Consider the following 20,816-nt stretch of genomic DNA (forward strand, 5'->3'; position numbering starts at 1 on the left):
TATATATACAAAGTAAGTACTGATGATGCTGCTGCTAAACATAATATTAAATATTGCATAAGTGTCTCTGCAATCCATTCAGGTCCATCTTAACTCTCAGGCAACTTGACTGAATAAGGACTGGATGCGGCTTGAGGTGATTTTCAGATCTGTCATGCTCATGCCACAGAGGTTTTTTTTTTTACCATTCCTAAAAAATCTGTGGCAACATAAGGCTTATCTGCTGATGAAACTCACTATTGAAACATAAGTCAGATAACCAATAGTGTTTCTGGGGGGTACCTGACAGCCTAATGAACTCTTGTTCAACATCATCACTCAAGAACTCTTCAGAGTCTTGTACATTTCTCAAACATCTACTCTGCCATTACTATATATGTTTTTATGATTTTTCCATTGACTTTAAATTTCCCTGCTGGCGGTCATATTTTCTCTGTCTGTTTCCACCTCTGAGCTGTACTGGGATTGATTTTGTGTGTTTTGTATATAAATAAGCCTAAATTTGAAATCATTCTCTTGAGGCCAAAGTTTATAAAAAGTTAGGGGACATTTCAGGGCTTCCAGTTTCTAGGGCTTTGTGTCTAAGTAATGCTTTTTTAGCCTTGGGACTCCCTGAAGCTGAATTAAATATTTACAAGTTATGAACACTTTTGTTCCATGAGAGAACTTAAGTGGTTGTTTAGCAGCCAGCGTGTATTTTTTTTACATCCAAAGTCCATAATGAGCTGTGAAAGCAAATCATTTTCTACCTTCCTAAAGGTTGTATTTTGCAAATGCCCCTGAAAAAAGCTGTTGCGGTGTCACTTTAGGTCATCAGTTATATTGGTATCCTAACACATCTCAGCAGTCTTTGAGCGCACAGCTGCATTTCTAAAAATAAACCCAATAGTTCAGCAAACCAAGTCAGCCCATGTACATGTTGACAAAAAGCCTTGGGTTAGACAAGCCCATTTATAAGACAAAAACAAGGCGACTGCAAAAATGACAAAACACATTATTTATTTCGAGTAAAAGCTCCATCTTGGAAGCTGATTCACACTTTCAAATTTGGTCCTGTGTGCATCCTGTCATTAGTCGACTGCGGCTGGAAATAAAAAGCTAATCTCAACAAAATATCTGTAGCAGCAATGTTGCATAGAACCTTAATAGTCCCTTTCAGATTTCTTTCCATCAGTACCACGATAGAAAATAATTCATTTATAATAAACACCCACAAAGTTCATTGATTTCCTGGATATTAAGAACGTATGTCCGGGGTGTTGCTTGTACATTTTTAGTTCGTGACTGAATTTGTAATAGGGCAATGTGATAAGTGTAAAATATCCCAGCCTAAGTGACATATCAAGAACATACCTGTAGTTTGATACAGTTTCTTTCTGTTACAAACGTGTTGAAAATAGGAAAGGTTGTTCTCGTAAGCCAGACTACAACTCGATTTTAGGAAACCTACTTTTTTCATGACACTACTTCATAAATGCCTATCAATCAGCACATAAAAGCAAATGAAGATATTAAAATACTTTAAATAAATAATGGTCCAGCATTGCATTTCTCTTCATGAGATGCCATACATGCAAACATCCATGTTTCAAAAACCAAAAGTTGAGATTTAAACCTGCCTAAAACGTCACTTTACAAACATTCTTAATCTGACTTCTGAACGCAACTTAATCCACGTTTCACTCAGCTCTGTATTACAAACGCTTGAATAGGCTGAGATGGTGGTGGCATCAAAACTCTTAGTGGTACACTAACTGGTTAAAAAGTATTTCATTTTGAACCTTGGTGGCACACATGACTTGTGCAACTTTATACACTGCAAATTAACATCCAGTTTCCACTTTATTTGACAAGGCTTTAGGGTTTGGCCATGTTTAAATCCCCACAAAAGATACACAGACAAACCTGGCAAGATATCGTTAGGGTAACACTTATTCTATGCCAGTGAAAATAACTAAACAGATTGATGGAACCATAAAAGTAACATATTTCACAACTAAAAAGGGGTTTCCTCTTATTTTTCACCATAGACCCCTAATTGATGTAAATCACATCTTTGTTTCTGGAGCATCTCTTGTCTATGAGCTGCTGAGTTCAACTAACGCCCCACTACTATTATTCTACATACCGATGTTGTAATTATAGCTTGAAAAAAAAAAGATTGCTTTGAGAAAACGATGTTTTAGTTTGAAGGTAGCGGATATAAAAAAAAAAAACACCTCTAATCCTCTTAAGTTACATCTTAGGGATTCAAAGAGCTGGTGATTAGCGGTAAGGTTTATTTTACATTAGTGACCTGCAATACAGCATTTTATTCGCTAATAAAACAAAAACACAACAATATTTTATTCTGTTAGATGTCTGAGTTTGTATAGGTTTTAATATGGGTTTCACTTCGATTCATTTAGTCTGAGAAAATCTTAACAAGCAAGAATGAAATCTGCTTTAAGAGCGTGCCATCGGGGGCGGCGACATGTGAAGAGGTTACATTTCAGTCACTTTGTCACAGGGCCATGTAAGTCCTCTGTTTTCCATTTCAATCTCTCTCCTCCTTTCTAAAGCATTATCATTCAGGAACAGCGCACCGTCTCAGCGAGGGCACTAAAAAGACGGAAAGTGATGTCGGACTCTACATACTTAACCACGCCTGCGCTGAGGCCGAGACAGAAAAAAGGGAAATGTTTAAGTGAGGCCTTCAAGGTTAAACATGCGATCCCATCTACCATCCTCTTTGACTTATTCTGCGATTTATCACAAAGCGACAAATGGCGGGGTAGACAACGGTCCTCTAAGGTTTCTGTTTTAAAATGCAGCCTTGTCACCGGGATTTAGGTTGAAAATTGCTCAGTGACATGTAGCTTGCTTATTTTTTTTATGTGAATGTTGTCAGTGGCAGGATTGATGCATACTTCTTCCTGATTTGATGTCATTGTGCAGTAGACACAATGTTTTAGATGTGAATTTGAGCCTTGATTCATAGCTGCAACAAAAAAAGTTATCCATTAACTTTTGAGCTGATTGTTCAGTAAATAGCACGGTGAAGACTGAAGCCGCCCTGTGACAAATATCAGGCGACGTCTGAATTTTACCGAATGTCGTGCAGCAGGACAGCTGTTGTGACAAACCTCTGTTTATTTCATCAGCATTTCCAAACATATCCTTTGCCATCCTTTGACAGTCTTATTCTAGTAGCTGTTGCTGAACTTTTATGCTGAAGAAACAAACAACTTACCTGACATCTGAGCGTTTGTATAATCGAGTTTGCAAAATGTGGCATGTGTGAATCCTGTACGTCTTTTCAAATTCCACATTTTGAAAAGACGCACAGCAGCCGTCTGGGTGATGTAGGTCAAGTAAAGTAAACAAGAAGCTGCAGCAGCCAATGCAGTCTCTCTCTTTCTCTGTAAATGTCGTTGTAAACTGTAAAAAAAAAAAAAAAAAAAAACTTTTGGTTTAGAAAGAAAGCATCCAGATTTATTAGATGAAAATATTACTTCCACAGCCTGCCAATTATTTACTTAAACAATTTCTCAACATGTATCACATTTAGACTGAAGTTTGCCTTGCTGCTGGAGAAAAGAAAAAAAATGAGAAGCTTTGACTGAATTAAAATATGCAAATAGCACTAGTGTGTACTAGTTTGGAGTGGAAGTCAGTAAACTAGGCAAGTTAGGGACATTTTACCAGCATTTACTTTCATCTTTCTTTCTCCTCAGTCCCATTGCTTTAAATGTTTTTGTTTTTTTTTACATTTTTTTACCTGACAGCTATTCTTCTTATTGGATGAACTGGATTCAAAACAAGTCGGCTGTGTGCAGGACATTGCACAGAAAAAATACCGGCGTGAACCTTTCGCTCAAATCAACAGTCTTACAGCTGAATCAAATATTTCAGTGTCATCTTGTTAAGCTGTTGCTTTAATCTCTTTGATGGGGCTGAGATTTGTTCCCCCTTGCATCTTCTTACTCTCAAAGGCAGCCTTAAGGTGAACTGTCTCTTATGATTCAGCGCAGCTCATCTGCCCCGCCTGCTGTGATGGCAGAGGCCAGCAACACTTCTGACAGCAACAGTTTGAATGTTTGCTGTTTTAGCGTGACACGCTGAACTTCGTCTCACTCCTCGCCTTTTCTCGTGGACCTCGGCGCTCCGCTTCCTCTGATCATTTCTCCTCCACCTCCATAGGTGGTGATTAGCCTGACTCCTGCGACACTCAGAAAAGTATTTGCCCTTAAGCAGTTGTGCCGCTACCCGTATCCCTCGCCCTCGTCCGTGCTCTTCCTCACTTCGTGGATCATTCTCTTCACTTCCTCCACATTCATCTAGAAAGAAGAGGACGCTCTGCGCCTGCAGTGGCGATTGGGAGGATTAGTGGTGTGTGAGGGACTTTGTCACCAGCTTTTCCAGGAAATCCAATTACAGACTATCATAAGCCTTACATGTTTCATACTCTGCTGAATCCTCCTTAAAAATGCACACCGCTGAAACCGGAAAGGTCAGTGTTTAGCCTCCATCCTCAGTGTAAACTGTGATGACAGGTGAGCAGAGTGATCAACTTTGAAGGGATGAGACAAGTTCAGTAGAACTCCCCCCCGCTCCCCCTCTGCATTGCAGCAAATAGTGGACTGCATGAGCCTGCTGAAGAAAAGGTTATTTGCACTCTGTAATAGGATGGGATCTCTGTGTGTGTCATGGCGGAGGTAAAGCGAGGGCCAAAGGGGTGAGGTCTGTTATCTCCTCACACAGATAGTCCTAATTGCATGCGTCAAGGAGATGGCATGCAGAGAATAGGGGCATGCAGAATGTATCAGTGGAGTCTTATGAAACTGATTATTCTGCAGATCAACCACATCGCTTTTGGAGTGGTTTTGTTGTTTTAAATGTTTGAGGTGCACCCTTATTCAAACATCTTCTATTTTTTTTTTTTTACTTGCTGTCTGTGTCATGCAGTGTTTTTAGCCATTTTATACAAAGACATTACTATAAGACCACAGAGGGGAAAATATCTGTCTGAAGGAGACGGACTTGAGTCACAGAGTCCCTTGAGGATTGCTCAGCGGACGCCTGTACCTGACTGTACCGGCAAGATGGCAGATGGAGAGGCAAGGAGGCTGACGGCTGAAGGACTGCGAGGCACAAAGCAGGAAAGAGAATAGGAAATGAAGTCTTGTGTGTTGAGATATACATGCACATAGGCTGACCTTTGTGTCTCAATTCCACAGGTCTATTTCGCATTCATGGCACATTTTCTGTCTTTTCCAACTCAAAGTGGGAAAACTTTTGATGTGTCGGGGCATTAATCATGAAAACGAAAGATTTTGACACGCAGACAATCGACAGACCTAATGCTGGAAATTTTATGATACACCTAAAGGAAAAGTGCAAGTGTTTGCCTTTTGCTTAATTCAAGCATGAACCATTTACTGAACAGATTGCTTATAGGACCACAGTGACTCAAAACGAGCATTTGTTCCACATCATTTCTTTTGGAAAAGTGATAAAACACCAGATGAGACATGTTTTTTTTTTTTTAAGTTCAATTAAATAGGCATCTTGATGTTTCTGGCATGACACTGCTATGTTTTTTTTCCTTCATTTTTTTTAGCTCATTTTAAAAGAAAGAAAATAATCAAACTTTGGGCAGAAGGACCAACAAAATGTCTTTGTTTATTTTTATTCTACATTTTATTGATAATCACTGCCAAGAGCTATTTATAATATTACATTATATGCTATCATAAACAATTAATGATGATGATAATGTTGAAAATCTGTACTTTTGCCGATTTACATGCCTGAAAACAAGAGATTATAATATAATTAATTCTGTCTCTCGTCGTGCTTTTTTTGATTCTCATGATACATGTAATGGATAGAAGTACTTTCTTTTCTTCATTCAGCCAAACAGGTAAAAATATATTTAAAAAAAATCTTAAGATAGGAACAAAATTGTAGATAGTGGAAACCAATTTCAAAGCTTTTCTGGCTGTCAGATTTCTACAAATATATGTTATTTCATTTGTTTATTTTGGTGACAAGTTAATTTGGCTAAAAACGACACAAAATTACGTAGAAGTTGCCCAAAGTACGTTGTAAGTTTCTTTCAACTTTGACAGTAACTATTCCTTCATGTTTTCTGGGCAAAGAAACTGCAGCTTGAAAGCATTACCAGGCCAGACTCTATTGTCCAATATACAGTCACCAGGCAAGCACTTGCATATATGCAAAAAAAATTAATAAATAAAAAATGCAGACACAGATGTGAATACACCAGTGACTTGCTTGTGCTTGTTTTCCAACCCAAACAGCAGATGAGGCACCGAGCTCTGGGAATTCACAACCTGGCAGCTTGAACATGGGGCAGATGTCAAATCCAGAGTTTCTTGTACGGAGTCAGAGCTTCTGTGAAAAGCAAAGTGAATTTTAGATGCGATCACCTGCAAAACATCTGCTGGCTTTGATTTTATGTTTATTACCAAAAGTCCAAAGAACAGCGATTTCTAACCATTAATTGTCGGAATTTAGGCAAGACAAAAAAAAAAAAAAGATCAGAAAGTGACCTAAGCACAACACTTTTGGATTTTGGATAAAATGTTTGAGTCCAGCCTCCTGCCTGATCCTAACCTATAGATGCGTATCAGACTGTGCATTGTGTGTTTATATGCATGTTGTAAATTTGGCTCTACTTAGAGTAGTTAGTATAACTAGAAAAAAAAAAGTAAAAATATAAAAATAAAAAATAAAATATACAAACACTGCCGACCATGATACATAAAGTCACTATGCTGAATTAAATTAAAAGGAGTTAGTAGGGATTTTGAAAGACAAACATGGCCACAGCATCACAAGTCCTCCACCTTACTTAAGATTGTTAAAATTATAAACATGTTTTCTTACAGAACTGCCCCACAGCATGTTGCTGCCACCACCATGTGTAAAGTTATTATAGTGTGATAGGCTCTGCAGTGATCGTCCATACTGTAACATTTCTGGACATATTTGACTTTGCAAGTAAAAGAGATGGATTATGCAATCAAAGATAGAACTCAGCTTTGCCATACTTTTTTAAATTATAATATTGTGTGACATTTATCCAAAGGCATAATTCATTTGACCTTAATCAATGCTAAATATAAGTGTCATCATAATCACAAATTGTTATGTCCCTGAAAGGTACAAGATAATAAAAGCTAAGCTATTCTTTATTCTTAACATTCCCACATTTTGTCCTGGCCTTTGCGCTGGTGTGATTTTTTTGCAGATCAGATAATTCAAAGTTGATTCAGCAGGACTAGGAACAGCTTGCCTTTATCATCTCACGGCATCGTGGCCGTTGAGTACTTCTTGAATCTGGGTCTGCCATTTGAGTTAACAGTTTGAAGCACTTCATGTCTCTGTATGACAAGAGCTGATGCAATCCCCTTGGGCACTTACAAGAGATCTCCTTGTGACAGCGGTCCTCCTTCAGTTCAGAGCAGCAATGGCGGGCCCTGATGTAGGCGAGTTAGATGGGAGCAGCGGGGAGAGTGGGAGAAACCGGCAGTGAGGAGGACCAGAGGGAGAAAGAGACTGAGACGTTGGCAGAAAATGGAGGAAACGTGAGAAAGGAAGAAGCTGAGCCAAAGAGGGAAAGTGAGAACGTGGATTTTGTGGCGAGAAACACAGCTAATGCCATACAATCATCGTTGACATTAACCATTCCTGGCTCCAGTACCAAAGCCTCTTTTGTGCCAGAGAGAGCATTGAGGCCCAATTACCATGAGCCTGTGGAAAGTTATACATTTTTGAAATGATTGCCATTATTTAATTCGTAATCTGTTTCATGAATAAGCCCAGAGTGCCAGGAAGACGTCACATTTCCCTCTGAACTGGCACAGCAGGTCAGCCATCTTAAGTGATGCATTGGAAATGTAACATCCCCGTACGCTACCGAGTGTCCTGATTATAGAAGGGAATGAGGGCGGCACACTGTGTGTTTGACCAGTGAACTGGAGATGGGATGCATGGTTTCCTGCTGCAGGAAGAGGGGGGGAGGAGAGCCACACTTAGCTGCAGAGAAAGAAGAGAGGAAAAAAATAGGATTAAGGAGAACAGAAAAGAGAAGGAGCAGATGAGAGGGATATGTGGTGTGTTGTTTACCACTCAGTCAAAAACAAGCCTCTGTAATGACTTTGTCTGCATGCACATGGTTGTCCGACCTAAATAAAATTAGCCTTATTGAAATTCCAGGTGATGCTCCCGGAATCACATTAGCCGATACATAACTTCTTCAGAGTTGGAGAGCAACTCGGCTGCCTTTATTTCCAGCCGGAGCGTAACATTTATTTCATTCCTATTTAATTGCTAAGAGATGAAACTTGAGGCCAGGGCATTTCTGCACAGCGCCTTCTGCTCCACCACACCGCGCTGCTCAATTTTTTTTTTTTTTTTGTTTCTGCCGAAGTCCGGCGTGAATCTGCGCTCCACTGATGGGAGCCGAGCGATATTATGGGGGAAACAATCTGAGAGGGGGAGAAAAGTGAGAGGCACTCAGGTGGAGAGAAAGACTGCCAGGCCTGAAGAGGATGTGTGCTTTGGGGGATGACCAGATGGCCAAAAGACAGGAGAGAAAAAAATAAGAGGTCAAATTGGGATGCGAGGGTAAAGAAGACGAGACAAGAGGGAGATGCTGAAGTGATGGAAGAGAAGGAGGGTCAGTGCAGCAGAGGAGGACAACTCTGTTATAAAGTGTTAAACAGTGTACATTTCGGAGCATAATAATTCTGATCCATGCTTTTATTTGCTTTAAATATGATAATACAATATGATTATACATATACATATAATACATTACTCAGGGGTTTTGTTTTCGTATTAATGAAAGAAGTTTCTGTTCTAGTTCAGTCTTACTTCCTATGTTCTTCTATACATTCACATTAGTAGGAAATAAGTGATGCAGCAAATGAATGTAACAACAAAAAGGTACAAAGTTTTCAAATAATAAAAAGCAACCCTTGTTCTCTTTTTTTTTCTTACAAGTATTCACGGTTTTAATAGCCAGCACTTTATCTTTTCCCACTAGCACCGAGTAAAAGCAAATTGGTCATCTTTATTTCCGTGCGCCGGTTTTTTAAAATTAAGCCCACCAGCTTAAGGAAGATTAATTGCTGATTAGATCACATTTTTCAGTATTTAATCGAGATCAGTATCCCTCTTGCTGGTGAAAGTAATGCTACAAAATTACACAGTAAAATTACCTGCTCATACATTCATTGAGATTATCTGTGTGCTACTTCTGGCACCAAAATGAATAGTGTTTTGTATGAGTTTTAATTAAAATGCCGTAGCTAGTCACGTCTACAAAAATGACTAGCTTTGCTTTTTACAACCTGTCGAAGCACAAAACCGTTTAGGGATTATCAATACATGACTTTAAGATTAAATTAACATTACATTTTCAAGAATCTCAAGAACAGCACTAATATCTAATGCACTTTAGATCTCCGATTTTCTAAACAAGAAATTTATAAAACATTTGAATTGCCTTGCAAGCGTATTCATAACCATTAAACTTTTCACTTTTTTTTTCAAGTAATAACTGCAAAATTCACTGCATTGCTTTGGGATATTTCTGTACTAAACCAACATAAATACACTGTAATTGTGTTACAACAAAATTGAAAAATTGAAGAAAAAGGATACATAGCTTTTAAAATATTTTGTAAATAAAAAAATGTGAAAAGTGTGGCAACTTCTCCACAACTTTGTGTTTGACCTATTTGCTTTGGTCCTTGGTGTTTATGATGCTTGTTTTTTTTTGTGCTAATGTTCTCTAAGAAACTTTTGAAGCTTTTTCAGAACAACTAGATCACTAAGACTAAATTACAGATGGACTTTATTTGTGATCTCTGAAGATGGTAGGTTGTACTGGATTTTATTTATTGGCATCAGAGTAGATGGTGCTCAATACAAATGTACACCACAGTTTGTGGATTTTTATTTTGTATCTTTTTTTTTTCCACTTCACCATTATGAATGAATTTGGGAAGGTCTATGACATCTCAATACAGTTTGTAGATGTAACTGGATAAAACTAAAAAATATTTTAAGGTAGGAATACTTTTTCATTATGTATAACAATCTAGCAAAGGTGTAGGTTATAGTAATTACAGTAGAAATGTGAGGCTGTTAAAATATTCTGTGACTAAAGAAGATGGTTATGGAGAAATGCACGAGCGGCTTTTTTTATTATTATTTTTACTTGGAAAACTAAACAGACATTGCCTGTGTGTGGATAGATCAATTATGCAATAATATTAACAGAAAATGGTTTAGAAATGCTAGAATACAACATGTTTCACAATAAAACGTATTTGAACCACTTTGGGGTTGTTTCACATTTAGAAACTCTAATTTTCTAGCTGTACCTGAATGTGTCATGCACGGTTGTTGGGAAACCTTCCCCCCAACCCCGCATCTCATTAGCGGAGATTCCTCAGACGCTGCAGGTAGCCGTATGACGTCACGTCCGCTAACTTGTTTCTGGTACCCTAGCAGTGTTGTTGTTTCAGGTGAGTAATTCAGCTAAATGCAGAGTGAGGTACTGCTTTTTAAAGATGCATTACTTTTTGCCCCCGTCTTTTTTCTCCACTGAGGCTGCATGAGAAACCGTAATGTTCACAGAAAGCCGAGTTGAGTGAGTCCTCCATTTATTTTTGTGTCGTTTTTTTAAGTTGCTTTGGAGAGCGTTCGGCACAAATACGGTCCATAACTTACCAACAGGATTGAGCGAGGGGAGAGCCATAGAAAGTCAACTGTAACAACTCTAAATTCAGTTTCCCTAAATAAAGAGCAACCTTCCTCTTTTTGTCGCATCCAACTAGAAAAGAAATGACATAACCTCCTCTACGAAAGTCCATAATCCCATAAAGCGTTACTCAGCGTAGATCATGACCTGCACACCTTCTGTCAGGACTGAGATAAATTAACATTACATTAACTCAGCCTGTTGGGTAATAATTCAGACCTGGAGGAATTACAGTGCTAAAGATACAAGACCATCAGGTTAAAACCCACATAAAGCATAAACAATTTACTATCAGTTTCTTGTGCGACATAAAAATAAACTACTGGTAGCTATCATAGACTAATCTGGAATAATTCTCTTTTTATAGGTAACCACCCGAGCCATCAACCTGATTACCTGATTAAAAATCCAACACCTTTCAGCTTCTTGTGTGGTCTAATTTCTAGACATCACCAGAAACCAGCTTGCATCTCCTAAAAGCTGCAAATAGGTCCTGTTAGCAAATCGGTCACAGAAGAAAGCTGTAAATCAGACTAACAAAAACTTAGTATTGCTGATTGTTTCCATGAGTTGGATACTTTGAAGACAAGAATGGATTAACATCACTACAAATGAGAAAAGATTGATGGTTTTCTGCAGACATGTGGTTTTCACTCTGGGGTGTCAGCGTGAGCTCCACCCAAAGGCTGCGCTGTAAAAACATCAAAGGCAACAACAATAACCAAACATGAGAGAAGTAGAGAATTATAGTTTTACTTTATGCATTTTAAAACATGACAAAGGCAGATCTTTAATGATCAACTGCTAACACACGGGCAGTCATTGCATGCTATGATAATGGTACATTTGGAATATATTGCAATTGCTGCTGAAAGTGATATTACAAATAGACTTCACAAATCTCAAATCATGTTCAAGTTATTTTCAGTGTAAGCCTATTTAGGTAATGACTGAAATGGCAAAATGTTTAATATTTTGAGCAAGGTGTGGTGAAATGCACTCGAAGCATCAGTCTGTTATCATTGGGGCAAATCATTAGCTTCTAATCAGGCACTAACTTCAACATTATCAGGCACCTGCATGGCAAAACAATATCGTTATAACGTTTTTGCAGTGCTTACACTGTGCATTAAATAGGGAGCGCCCATTCCCATTGACTGGACATACAATTAAGCAGTTGAAAACTAGCTCCGGGGCCAATGACAGATAACTTATCTTGCGTCATGTCTCTCTGCCAAGCCATGCTTCTCTTGGCAGAAAGCCATTGCCCACATCAAGCCGCCTCAGCTGGATGAAGGATGCATTTTTTTATTTTCATTTCCATCCATGCACCTGCTTGTTTGTTAGTTAGCAAAAGCAGCAAAGCCCTGAAGACGGCCGTTTATATGTTTGCTTTTAACTGGAACTTGTCCAGTAGTGATTGAGAGAGAAAAAACAAGAGCCTTCTGCACCAAGCTTAAAGTGCTCTACTAAAAATCAATATCGCTGCTCCCGTTAATTGTATGTAGTGGTAGAATAACTCTAGCGGGGTCTATAGCGCAACATATACACATTGCTACAACAACAAGCCCCCTGGTGCTGTATAAGCAGGCACAATTGATGTTCATTAAGGCTGACTCCAAAGGCGGAGGTGCGGCGGCAGATTCTGAAGACAAGATTGTTTACTACCTTCAGCAATAGTTAGGTATGGGTTGCGTAAAAGGAGGAGAGGGTGCAGGCATGTCTTTTGGAAAGAAAACGGCCGGAGTTAAGCCCGCAAAACAAAAGCAGAATGCGTCTGTGCAAATGTCACCTCTGTGAGACAATCTTTATTGAGCTCAGATTATTCAAGATGGCATTGTTCTTGGAATCACAGCAGCCCCCCAAAACATTTCCACTAGAATAAGTGCGTCTCAGAGAGGGGTTTCAAAGGGTTTCAACAGGGGATTATTTGGTAGCGACGTCTGGGCTTGCTCAAAGGTTAACCCTAAAAGCACAGGACAGCTTCAGCCGAGATAAAGGAGCTGCTGGATCTAGACCCGTAGGATAGGTCTTATGTCAGTGCTCGCCCAAATTAAGAGGAAGTGCAGAGGAAGACGGGTTTCGACTGGGGCTGCAACTCTCACTGGCTCCCGTTCACTTTGGGAGATTGTCCCTCTCACCCTGCAGCCCTTACCCACAATGCCGCAGTCCGGTTGTTGATTCACTTATCAAGAAGCTTTGTTGTGTGTGCGTGTGTGAGAAAGAGAGAGAAAGACAGAGATCCGGAATACTTTGGAAGAGGTCCTTGTCTGAGCAAAGATGGGAAGGGAACGTAATTAAAGCAGATGAGGCAAATCACACCAGTGACGAGATCTCTCATTCGCACAGCAACTCTGCTTAAGAGCCAAATATCTGAGCACCATCATGTTGTTCTTTGAGCATCAGAGGGGGGTTGCACATTCAATCACAAAGGCTGAAAACCCCCACGGGGAGAGAATAAAGAAGTATCGTCAGCCTGATTAGAGGGCATAAAATAAGAACTGTCACCTCTGTGACTGTTTGTTACTAACACCCCCCTATTTAAGGCAGGAGTCGAAGCGATATCTCACAGCGTAGCCTAACTGAATATCCATCAGGGAATCGGAAACAAATATTTGAAACAGCCATCAAACAGGATTGGATGAAGCCGTCCTCCCCCCAGACCCCCCCCCMMCCCCCGTCAACTGAACTGCTGAACTGTAATATTCAAAGTGTTTCAAAGTGTTTAAGAGTGATGAGAATGCTTGATTACCCAGCGGGAAAACTGGAGAGTCAATCAGAATATGTTTATGATCGAGCAGGCAACCAAAACACACCTGTAGCTTTTAATATTAGTTTACACCTTAATGGCTGCTGACTTAATGGAAGCCGTTCAAGCCTAGCAATTTATGTTGTCTCACTAGAGTGCAAGATGAATACGCAAACCATTTTTTTTGTGGTCTCTGAAGAAATGCCAGAAGATCTTTCTGACGAAGAAAATGGATCATTTTACTGAGCTGCACAATTCCGGGATTGTCTTGAGTTTTTTTTCCAGACGTCAAAACTAATAAAATATTTGTTATTCTCACTCTGAAAGTAAATACACAATTAAGCATCGTTTTTTTTTGTTGTTTTTTTTTTTACTTTTTAGGGATTTTTGTTTTTTTCCAAACTCATTTGGCCTGTGTAACAAAAAGAAGAAAAAGAAAAGCTATTTTGAATTTGATGACACTTGTTACATTAAACACGTGCCACAACCTGCCACAACTGAAAGCTATTATTTACGAGACTGCTGAAAGTGTGTGTTTTTTTTCTTTTTACTGGAGGTGAAAAGGTTTGACGTTCGCAGCTCTTTTGGAGGGAGCCGACTGAAGCGGGGACAGGAAGCAGCAGCGCTCACAGCTGCTGTGAATACTGCAGTGACTTGTTCACTTTGGATGAGGGAGCAGAGAGATAACTGCTGGGAGCTTGGAGCTGGAGCTGGAAGCTTTCACTGAATGTTGTGACGTTTCTATCCGCTGCCTGCCACTTTCCCAACATACAAGCTGCAGCCTTTATCAACAGATCCTGTGGGAAAGCGGGCTGTCTCTTTGGACGCAGTGCACTGATTTGGACGTCACCAGATGACTTTTGACCTCAGTTTTCTATACACCAGTGCTTGAAATTGCATTGCGCATTTAAACATTTAAGAAATTGTTTTGTTATTTTTTTTTTATTTTTATGAAATGACCTAAAGTTTTCTATCTTTTTATGCTTACAGAATTCACTTACAAATGTGAATCTTCAAAACTATATTGCATTCTCTTAGAGTGACAGTTTGGTGCTGTCATTTCCAGGCTGATTTATGAAATGTTTTATTCATCAAACGGTCGTCGTGAGTTTTTAGTCTTTTCAGCCAAGATTCTTCAAGTCCTTGCGGTGTAATGATGAATGCTTTCTTTAGAAAATCTCATAAAGTAAAAATGAAAATAAAATCAGATATTACTCATCATATTGATATCATCTGTAGCACTGATTCTTGTTTAATTACAAAAAGGTTTGTCGGCACTCTTTAGGGATTATAATGCTCTGCAAAAAAAGTATTCTCAATTTTCTGTGTGTCACATTTTTCAATAGCCACATGTTTCATTTTATAGTACAGGAATTTCATGTGATAATAATTCCCTGTTTTTAGTTCTCTTTTCTGTGGCCAGCAACAAAAAGACATTATGACAAACCCATATCCGTTTTTAGAGTAGGGAGGGAGTGTTTATCACTATGTGCAGCATTTGTTTTTGTTTTTTGCCACATATGCTATGTTGAATTAAGACCAAAACAGTAAAACTTTTGTTAGCTATTAAGCCATAATGTTTCCACTTTTAGAAAGTGAAGGAAGCAGTGTTTTCTCACATGAGCCTGCTCTAAATGTCATTCTCTGAGGCTTTCACAAAACAGTTCTTCTGAGAATGAACTACAGGCAATCTCTATTCACTAAATGGTGAATTTTATTTGTGGTCGCAAAGTAAAGGGGATTACAAATGTGCAACACTTTTTTTTTAAATCAAAAATGTTGAAAATAATTTTCCTTCTGCTTTGTAATTATGTACTACTTTGTATTGGTCTGTCACATAAATTTCCAATATAACATGTTGAAATTTGTGATTGGGATGTGAGAAATGATCAAAAAAAAAAAACATCGAGGCATAAATACTCTCTCAAGACGCTGTAGATTGTCACATGCATCCTGAAAGCCATTAAAAATAAAATAAGGAAAATGTCACAGCTTGATGCTGTGAGCGTCTACATTTGTGTGTTTATTTACTTCCATTCTTTTCATTAGTCGTCTCTGAGTTATCAATCGCACAAAGAGCATTTACATGCAGATGATCCCTTTTTTTTCAGTCTGCTGTGTGTTTGCCACATAAAGAACGATTCCAGCCTGAAGTGACGACGCTCAAGCTCACAAAAGTGAAAACTTGCTGACGCGTGTCCTCTTGCACTTTGCTGTCCCTGCAGTTTGCTCGCAGTTCTCCCGCGGGGTGTACGCCATCTTCGGATTCTACGACAAGAAGTCCATGAACACCTTGACCTCCTTCTGCGGCGCTCTGCACACCTCCTTTGTCACGCCCAGTTACCCCACCGATAACGAGGTGCAGTTTGTCATCCAGATGCGGCCGACCCTGAGGGGCGCTGTGCTCAGCCTGCTCTCCTACTACAAGTGGCAGAAGTTTGTTTACCTCTACGACACCGATCGAGGTAAGTTGAAGAGTTTTGAGCCGGGAATTGCAGCGGAGAACTGAGTTGCAGTGACTCCATAAAGCTTGCGTGTAGCAGGATAATGGAAGTTTAAATTTGCTCTGTAATACCCCATGGGAGCCTTATGAAGAGTTGCACTGTTATAACTCTCTAATAGAATATTTTGGTGTTATGAAAATATGAAATGCATTCACTTGCAAAGCATCGCCCTTGTAATACTCTACCCCTCTAAAAGCAATAGCACTTTTATGAGCTATAGCGTTTGATTCCATCCAACAGTTGACTGGTTGATGCCAGTTAATCTCCTCTTTAATCGTGTTGTTGATATTGGCTCGTCTTTCAACTGAAATGAGGATGTCACAGCTGCTACTAAAGTGTTTCCAACCGAAGTCAGACTCTCCTGCGGCCTGCGGGAGCCGTTCGTTGTGTTGCTTCAATGGGGGTCTCTGTGCAAGTCCCCAGATTGCCTTGCATTGTGGATGCTGTGTACATGACAACCTGTCAACACAGGAAAGTGTTAATTTCTTGGATTTCTAATGTCAGGCGGGGAAATGAGCTCATTATCTCTCAGTAGAAAAGCGATCCTCTCCTCCTACCGTAGCTTCAATTTGTTCAAACATCACCTTGCCGGGGGGAGAGGGAGATTTCCAGGAGATGACAGACGAAGTCAAAATATCTGTTCCTCTTTGTAGGCGTGCCAGAAACGGTGTTTTCCTGGGAACGTGCATTGTGAATTGGGGTTGCTATATTTAGTAATTATAGAGAAAAGCCCTGACCAGCAGATCCAGTGCTGTGAAAAAGGATTTATCCTCTACAGATGTATTCTTTTAGCTTTTTTTGTCGCACGTTTTAAGACCATGAAGACGTTTTCATCAACAGTTTAAAATAAATTTAAACACAAGGAGATAATATTTTAAGACCTCTAGGCCTTATTTATGTTGTCATAGATGTTATTTTTGAACATTTTGTTGATTGTACAGATCTGGCAGCTTTAGTGAAATTGAACTTAGTTTTCCTAAAGGAATAAAAACGAAAACAATTTTTTTTAGCCACAGTAAACAAGTTAACAAGAAGGTGATTACTTTTTCACATGGTGCTAGGCTAGTTAGGACGGTTGCATTTGATATATATATAAAACTATCATTTTAATCATTGCTTTTTTGTATTTCCTTGAGTTATCCTTGCCTCATAACACAATATTTAGGTTTAATAAAAGGCAAGAATGGAAAACACAGAGGCAAATGTTTCAATTTTATGCAACCGTTTAATCCCAGCCACATTTCTCTTCCGCATTCTGCCTCCTTACTTGGATCTTTTGAGGTCCAGTCTCACGTTCCCACCTTTATCTAAATTCAGGTTTGAGGCAGAGTATGAAGTGGGTTTTCATGCGGAGTCCTCTCTTCCTGGGTCTCCAGGCCTGTACGGTCCACAGCTAAGGGCCTTAATCCTCTGCACAGCCTGTAGATAATATGTGGTTAATTAGGGTCACTCTGACTAGGACACTCGTTGGATCTCCCCTGCGGATGCAAGCAACCCACATGTCCTTCAGAACAACTAATACTGCTCAGCCCCTGTGCTTCTGTTTTTTAAATTTTTTTTATTTATTTTACTTTCTGTAGTGTCTGAAACTTTCTGGGATAGAGCTGGAGTCATATCAGAGGAAAATGGCCTGAAATTCAACACTGCAGGAAGTATTGGAAAGATGGAGAGCTAGTGATGACAAATGGACATGGTCTTTTAAAAAAAAACAACCAAAATGGCAAAAGGGGGCAACAGAGGGAGGTAAAACAAGAAAAGAAACAAACAGGAAGCAAACACCAATTCAGTCCGGCAATTAAAGCAACAGCAGGCGCCTGTGATTTACAGCCTGTTACCTGTGTACAGACAATTCCCAGCGTAGAGCACATCCGCGTGCTGAGGCGCATGCCAAGCCACTTTTGCCTCTCTGCTTACAGCCAGCGGTGTAAAACGATCCCTTATTAGTGGGAGGACATTGGCCCCAGGAGGGGATTAAAGTCGTTTATTGATGCACTTCATCCAGCACTTTGGGGGGCTTTGACACTTGGCTCATCAAGCAGACAGATGTGTCAGAGAGCCTCTACCTTTGCTTATCAGGTAGTGCAGCTCCCCTGGCATCGTGGACACTGACTGCTGGCCAAAGCAAGAAAGGAGTGACGGGGGGGAAGCTGCTTTCAAGGGTGCATGTTTTCCTTTTAGACTCGCTCTGAAGGAAGGGGAAAACTGGCAGACAATTCAATACGTTGCAAGTAAAGTCTTTCAAATGATTTTCATCTATTATTCTGATCAGATTTTTCATGACGACATTATCTACACACTCAAAGAGATGAGATGTGCACTTTGATCCACAACGGACAAATTCTAGTTTTTTTCAGTCAAATGTTGACTTGGTTTGATAAACTAAAACAAAAATAAAACAAAAATCTTAGGGAAAGGGCAAGATTAAAAAAAACCCTGTCTATTATTCTATTTCTCTGCGTCTGTATTTTAAACTTAAATGGTTTTAAGGGTTAAATTATATAAAGCAAAACATTTAAATCTGGTTAAAACACAGAATCCATATTGATCAGTGTACAACACTTATGTTTTACATATTTGGGACACTTGTGACCTTTATTGAACAGTCACTTTGTTTTTTAAAGAAACAGGGTAGAGTTGTAAGAAACTGAAGACATGTAGCAAGTGTCCTGAGACCGGGAATCGTAAAGTGCAACAATCTCTTAACAATTCTGTTTTCAAAGCTTTGTTGAGATTTTTTTAATTTGCTCTGTGATTCTTTTCAAACCTGTTCAAAGCATCATTGCTTCCAATAAAACCGTCCAAAGATAAAACCTAGAAGTCTGTCATGTCTTGGCCAACCAAATAAAGGAAGACCCCCTGGAAACTTTACCCTTCCTAAAAAAAAAGAGTGACAAAAACATTTTTTACTGTTTTATTATCATTTAAATCACAACATTCTTCCCATATGCATTGACCACCACCTTCTTTGCCATTTCATTGACTTCCCCACATTGTATTTTTTCTGTTTTTTTTTCTGCTCTTAAAGAGCTCCGTATGGTCGGGCCGACTTGCGGAAATTGGTTCTCAAGGTTGCAGTTGCATGATAAAAATCGCATCATTTTGTTCTCGGCCTCATATCGTCTGTCCCATCTTGTCACAACCCTCCTAGCAAACTTTTCGTTCTCTGCATGCACAGCTATTGTGTGAATGATCTGAATTTTGTGGCCGTGTTCGTTTATGCGCAAAACAGCCTTGACTGCTCACCTGCCAGAAGCTTTGTCAGCCTGCTGAGAGCAGGATGACAATTTTCTGAGGCAATGTACCGTCGGCCCAAAACACCGAGCTCCGCCCGCTCGGTTCTGGTCCTGTGCAGCAGGAGAACGTCCTACTGATGCCTTCTGTTCTTATTTTTTCCCACAACATGGAAAATAAAATGAGACACTGCAGCTTGTCAATGACTATTTCCTCTTCTTCTGAATTTGTGAACTTCTAATAGTTGTTCCTCTCTGCTATGATTGCTGTGTTTAGTATTTAGCTGTAAATCACACAAAACACCATGATGTTGCAGTGGGAGAGGTTTCACAGGAACTCAGCTAGGTGTGTCTTGTGGCCCTTTAAGGGTGTGAGCAAAAACCAACGTCCTGTACGTGATCGCTTGTTGACTGTTTGATTCTGACCCGACCTTATTCATGTGTTAGTGGCTGCGTAAAAGTTTCTTTCTTACCTGTTTAGGTGACATTTTCTCCAGGTAAAACATACAATCATCACATTTTAGATGCCATCTTGAATCAAACTACACCTGACAATAATTTAGCAACAAAATGAAGGTTTTATGTAAGAACTTTGCCCTGCTGAAAATGTGAGACTGCACGACTTTAGTTTATTGCCAGGCAGTTTTGTTTTGGTGTTTTGTTTGTCTGATGGAAACACGGCTTTTGCTTATTCTTTCAAAATGTTTCTTGAAAAATTAAATTAGGGAGACGTGTTTAGAAAAATAATTTCCATGTACAAGATCGTCAGAGGGGACAGAGGTGAAAACAACAATAAAAGCTAAATATAACACAGTCCCTTTTCATGAGAGGCTGCATTTATGATGTGCTGAACACAGGCATTGGGTTAAATAAATAAATAAATAAATAAATGAGAATTGCAAATGACCCTGTGCTCGGAATGTGCAACACTAATCACCTGTTGAAATATATTTTCCCTTTTGCTTTCTAATTTGTGTTTGATAAAAGATTTGATCATCCACAACACTGGCAGCAACTTTGCAATTATTTTCCAAACTCTCCTATTAGAGAGAAAAATACAGAGAGGGAAAAACAGCTGAGTAGTACCAAGAGGTTTTTATTCAGTCGATAAAAAAGATTAATTACAGCCACACTATTCATTTAGCACTGTTATTGGACAGGCAAAAAAATGCTTTTAGCCCTCTGTGCCGTGCTTTCAGTCAGAGAGCGATGTCCATACGCTTCAGGCTCACAAGTATTGGAGAAAAATGATGGGAAATTTGTATCCTAAATGCCAATATGCGGCAGCCGTTTGAAAGCAGATGTCGCAATGGAAGAGCAGCAGCTGAAGCAAATGGAGCTTGCGCAGGCGGTGTTACACCGTCATAATAAGTGACTGCTCTCCTCTTATCTGTGGTAATAAATTGACAACCTTCCTTATGTGTGCATGTTAATATGCATGTGGATAGAGAGAGATGAAAGAGCCAAAGCAACTATCACCACCCTCTTCTTTGATTAATATCTGAACGAATAAGCAGAAGGAAACTCTTCACACACACACACACACACAC

The 20,816-nt window shown here is 39.4% G+C and overlaps 1 protein-coding gene and 1 long non-coding RNA gene across 8 annotated transcripts in view; both read left to right on the top strand.

The window, feature by feature from the left end:
- LOC103471094 (glutamate receptor 3) overlaps positions 1 to 20,816 on the top strand; it is a 102,123-nt gene that overhangs the window by 17,064 nt on the left and 64,243 nt on the right. For all 7 annotated transcript variants that reach the window (XR_534585.2, XM_008419897.2, XM_017307091.1 and 4 more), the window contains exon 3: positions 15,758 to 15,997. Coding sequence is in view for 6 of the 7 variants with exons in the window: in XM_008419897.2 (XP_008418119.1) it covers positions 15,758 to 15,997 (240 nt within the window). In the remaining variant the exon portion in view is untranslated. The remainder of the gene's footprint in view (positions 1 to 15,757; positions 15,998 to 20,816) is intronic.
- LOC108166648 (uncharacterized) lies at positions 10,409 to 14,753 on the top strand. The gene is made up of 2 exons (XR_001776990.1): positions 10,409 to 10,547; positions 14,089 to 14,753. It is a non-coding gene; the product is annotated as an uncharacterized LOC108166648 (long non-coding RNA).

Source organism: Poecilia reticulata, linkage group LG10 (genome assembly GCF_000633615.1).
Source record: "Poecilia reticulata strain Guanapo linkage group LG10, Guppy_female_1.0+MT, whole genome shotgun sequence".
Classification (NCBI taxonomy): domain Eukaryota; kingdom Metazoa; phylum Chordata; class Actinopteri; order Cyprinodontiformes; family Poeciliidae; genus Poecilia; species Poecilia reticulata.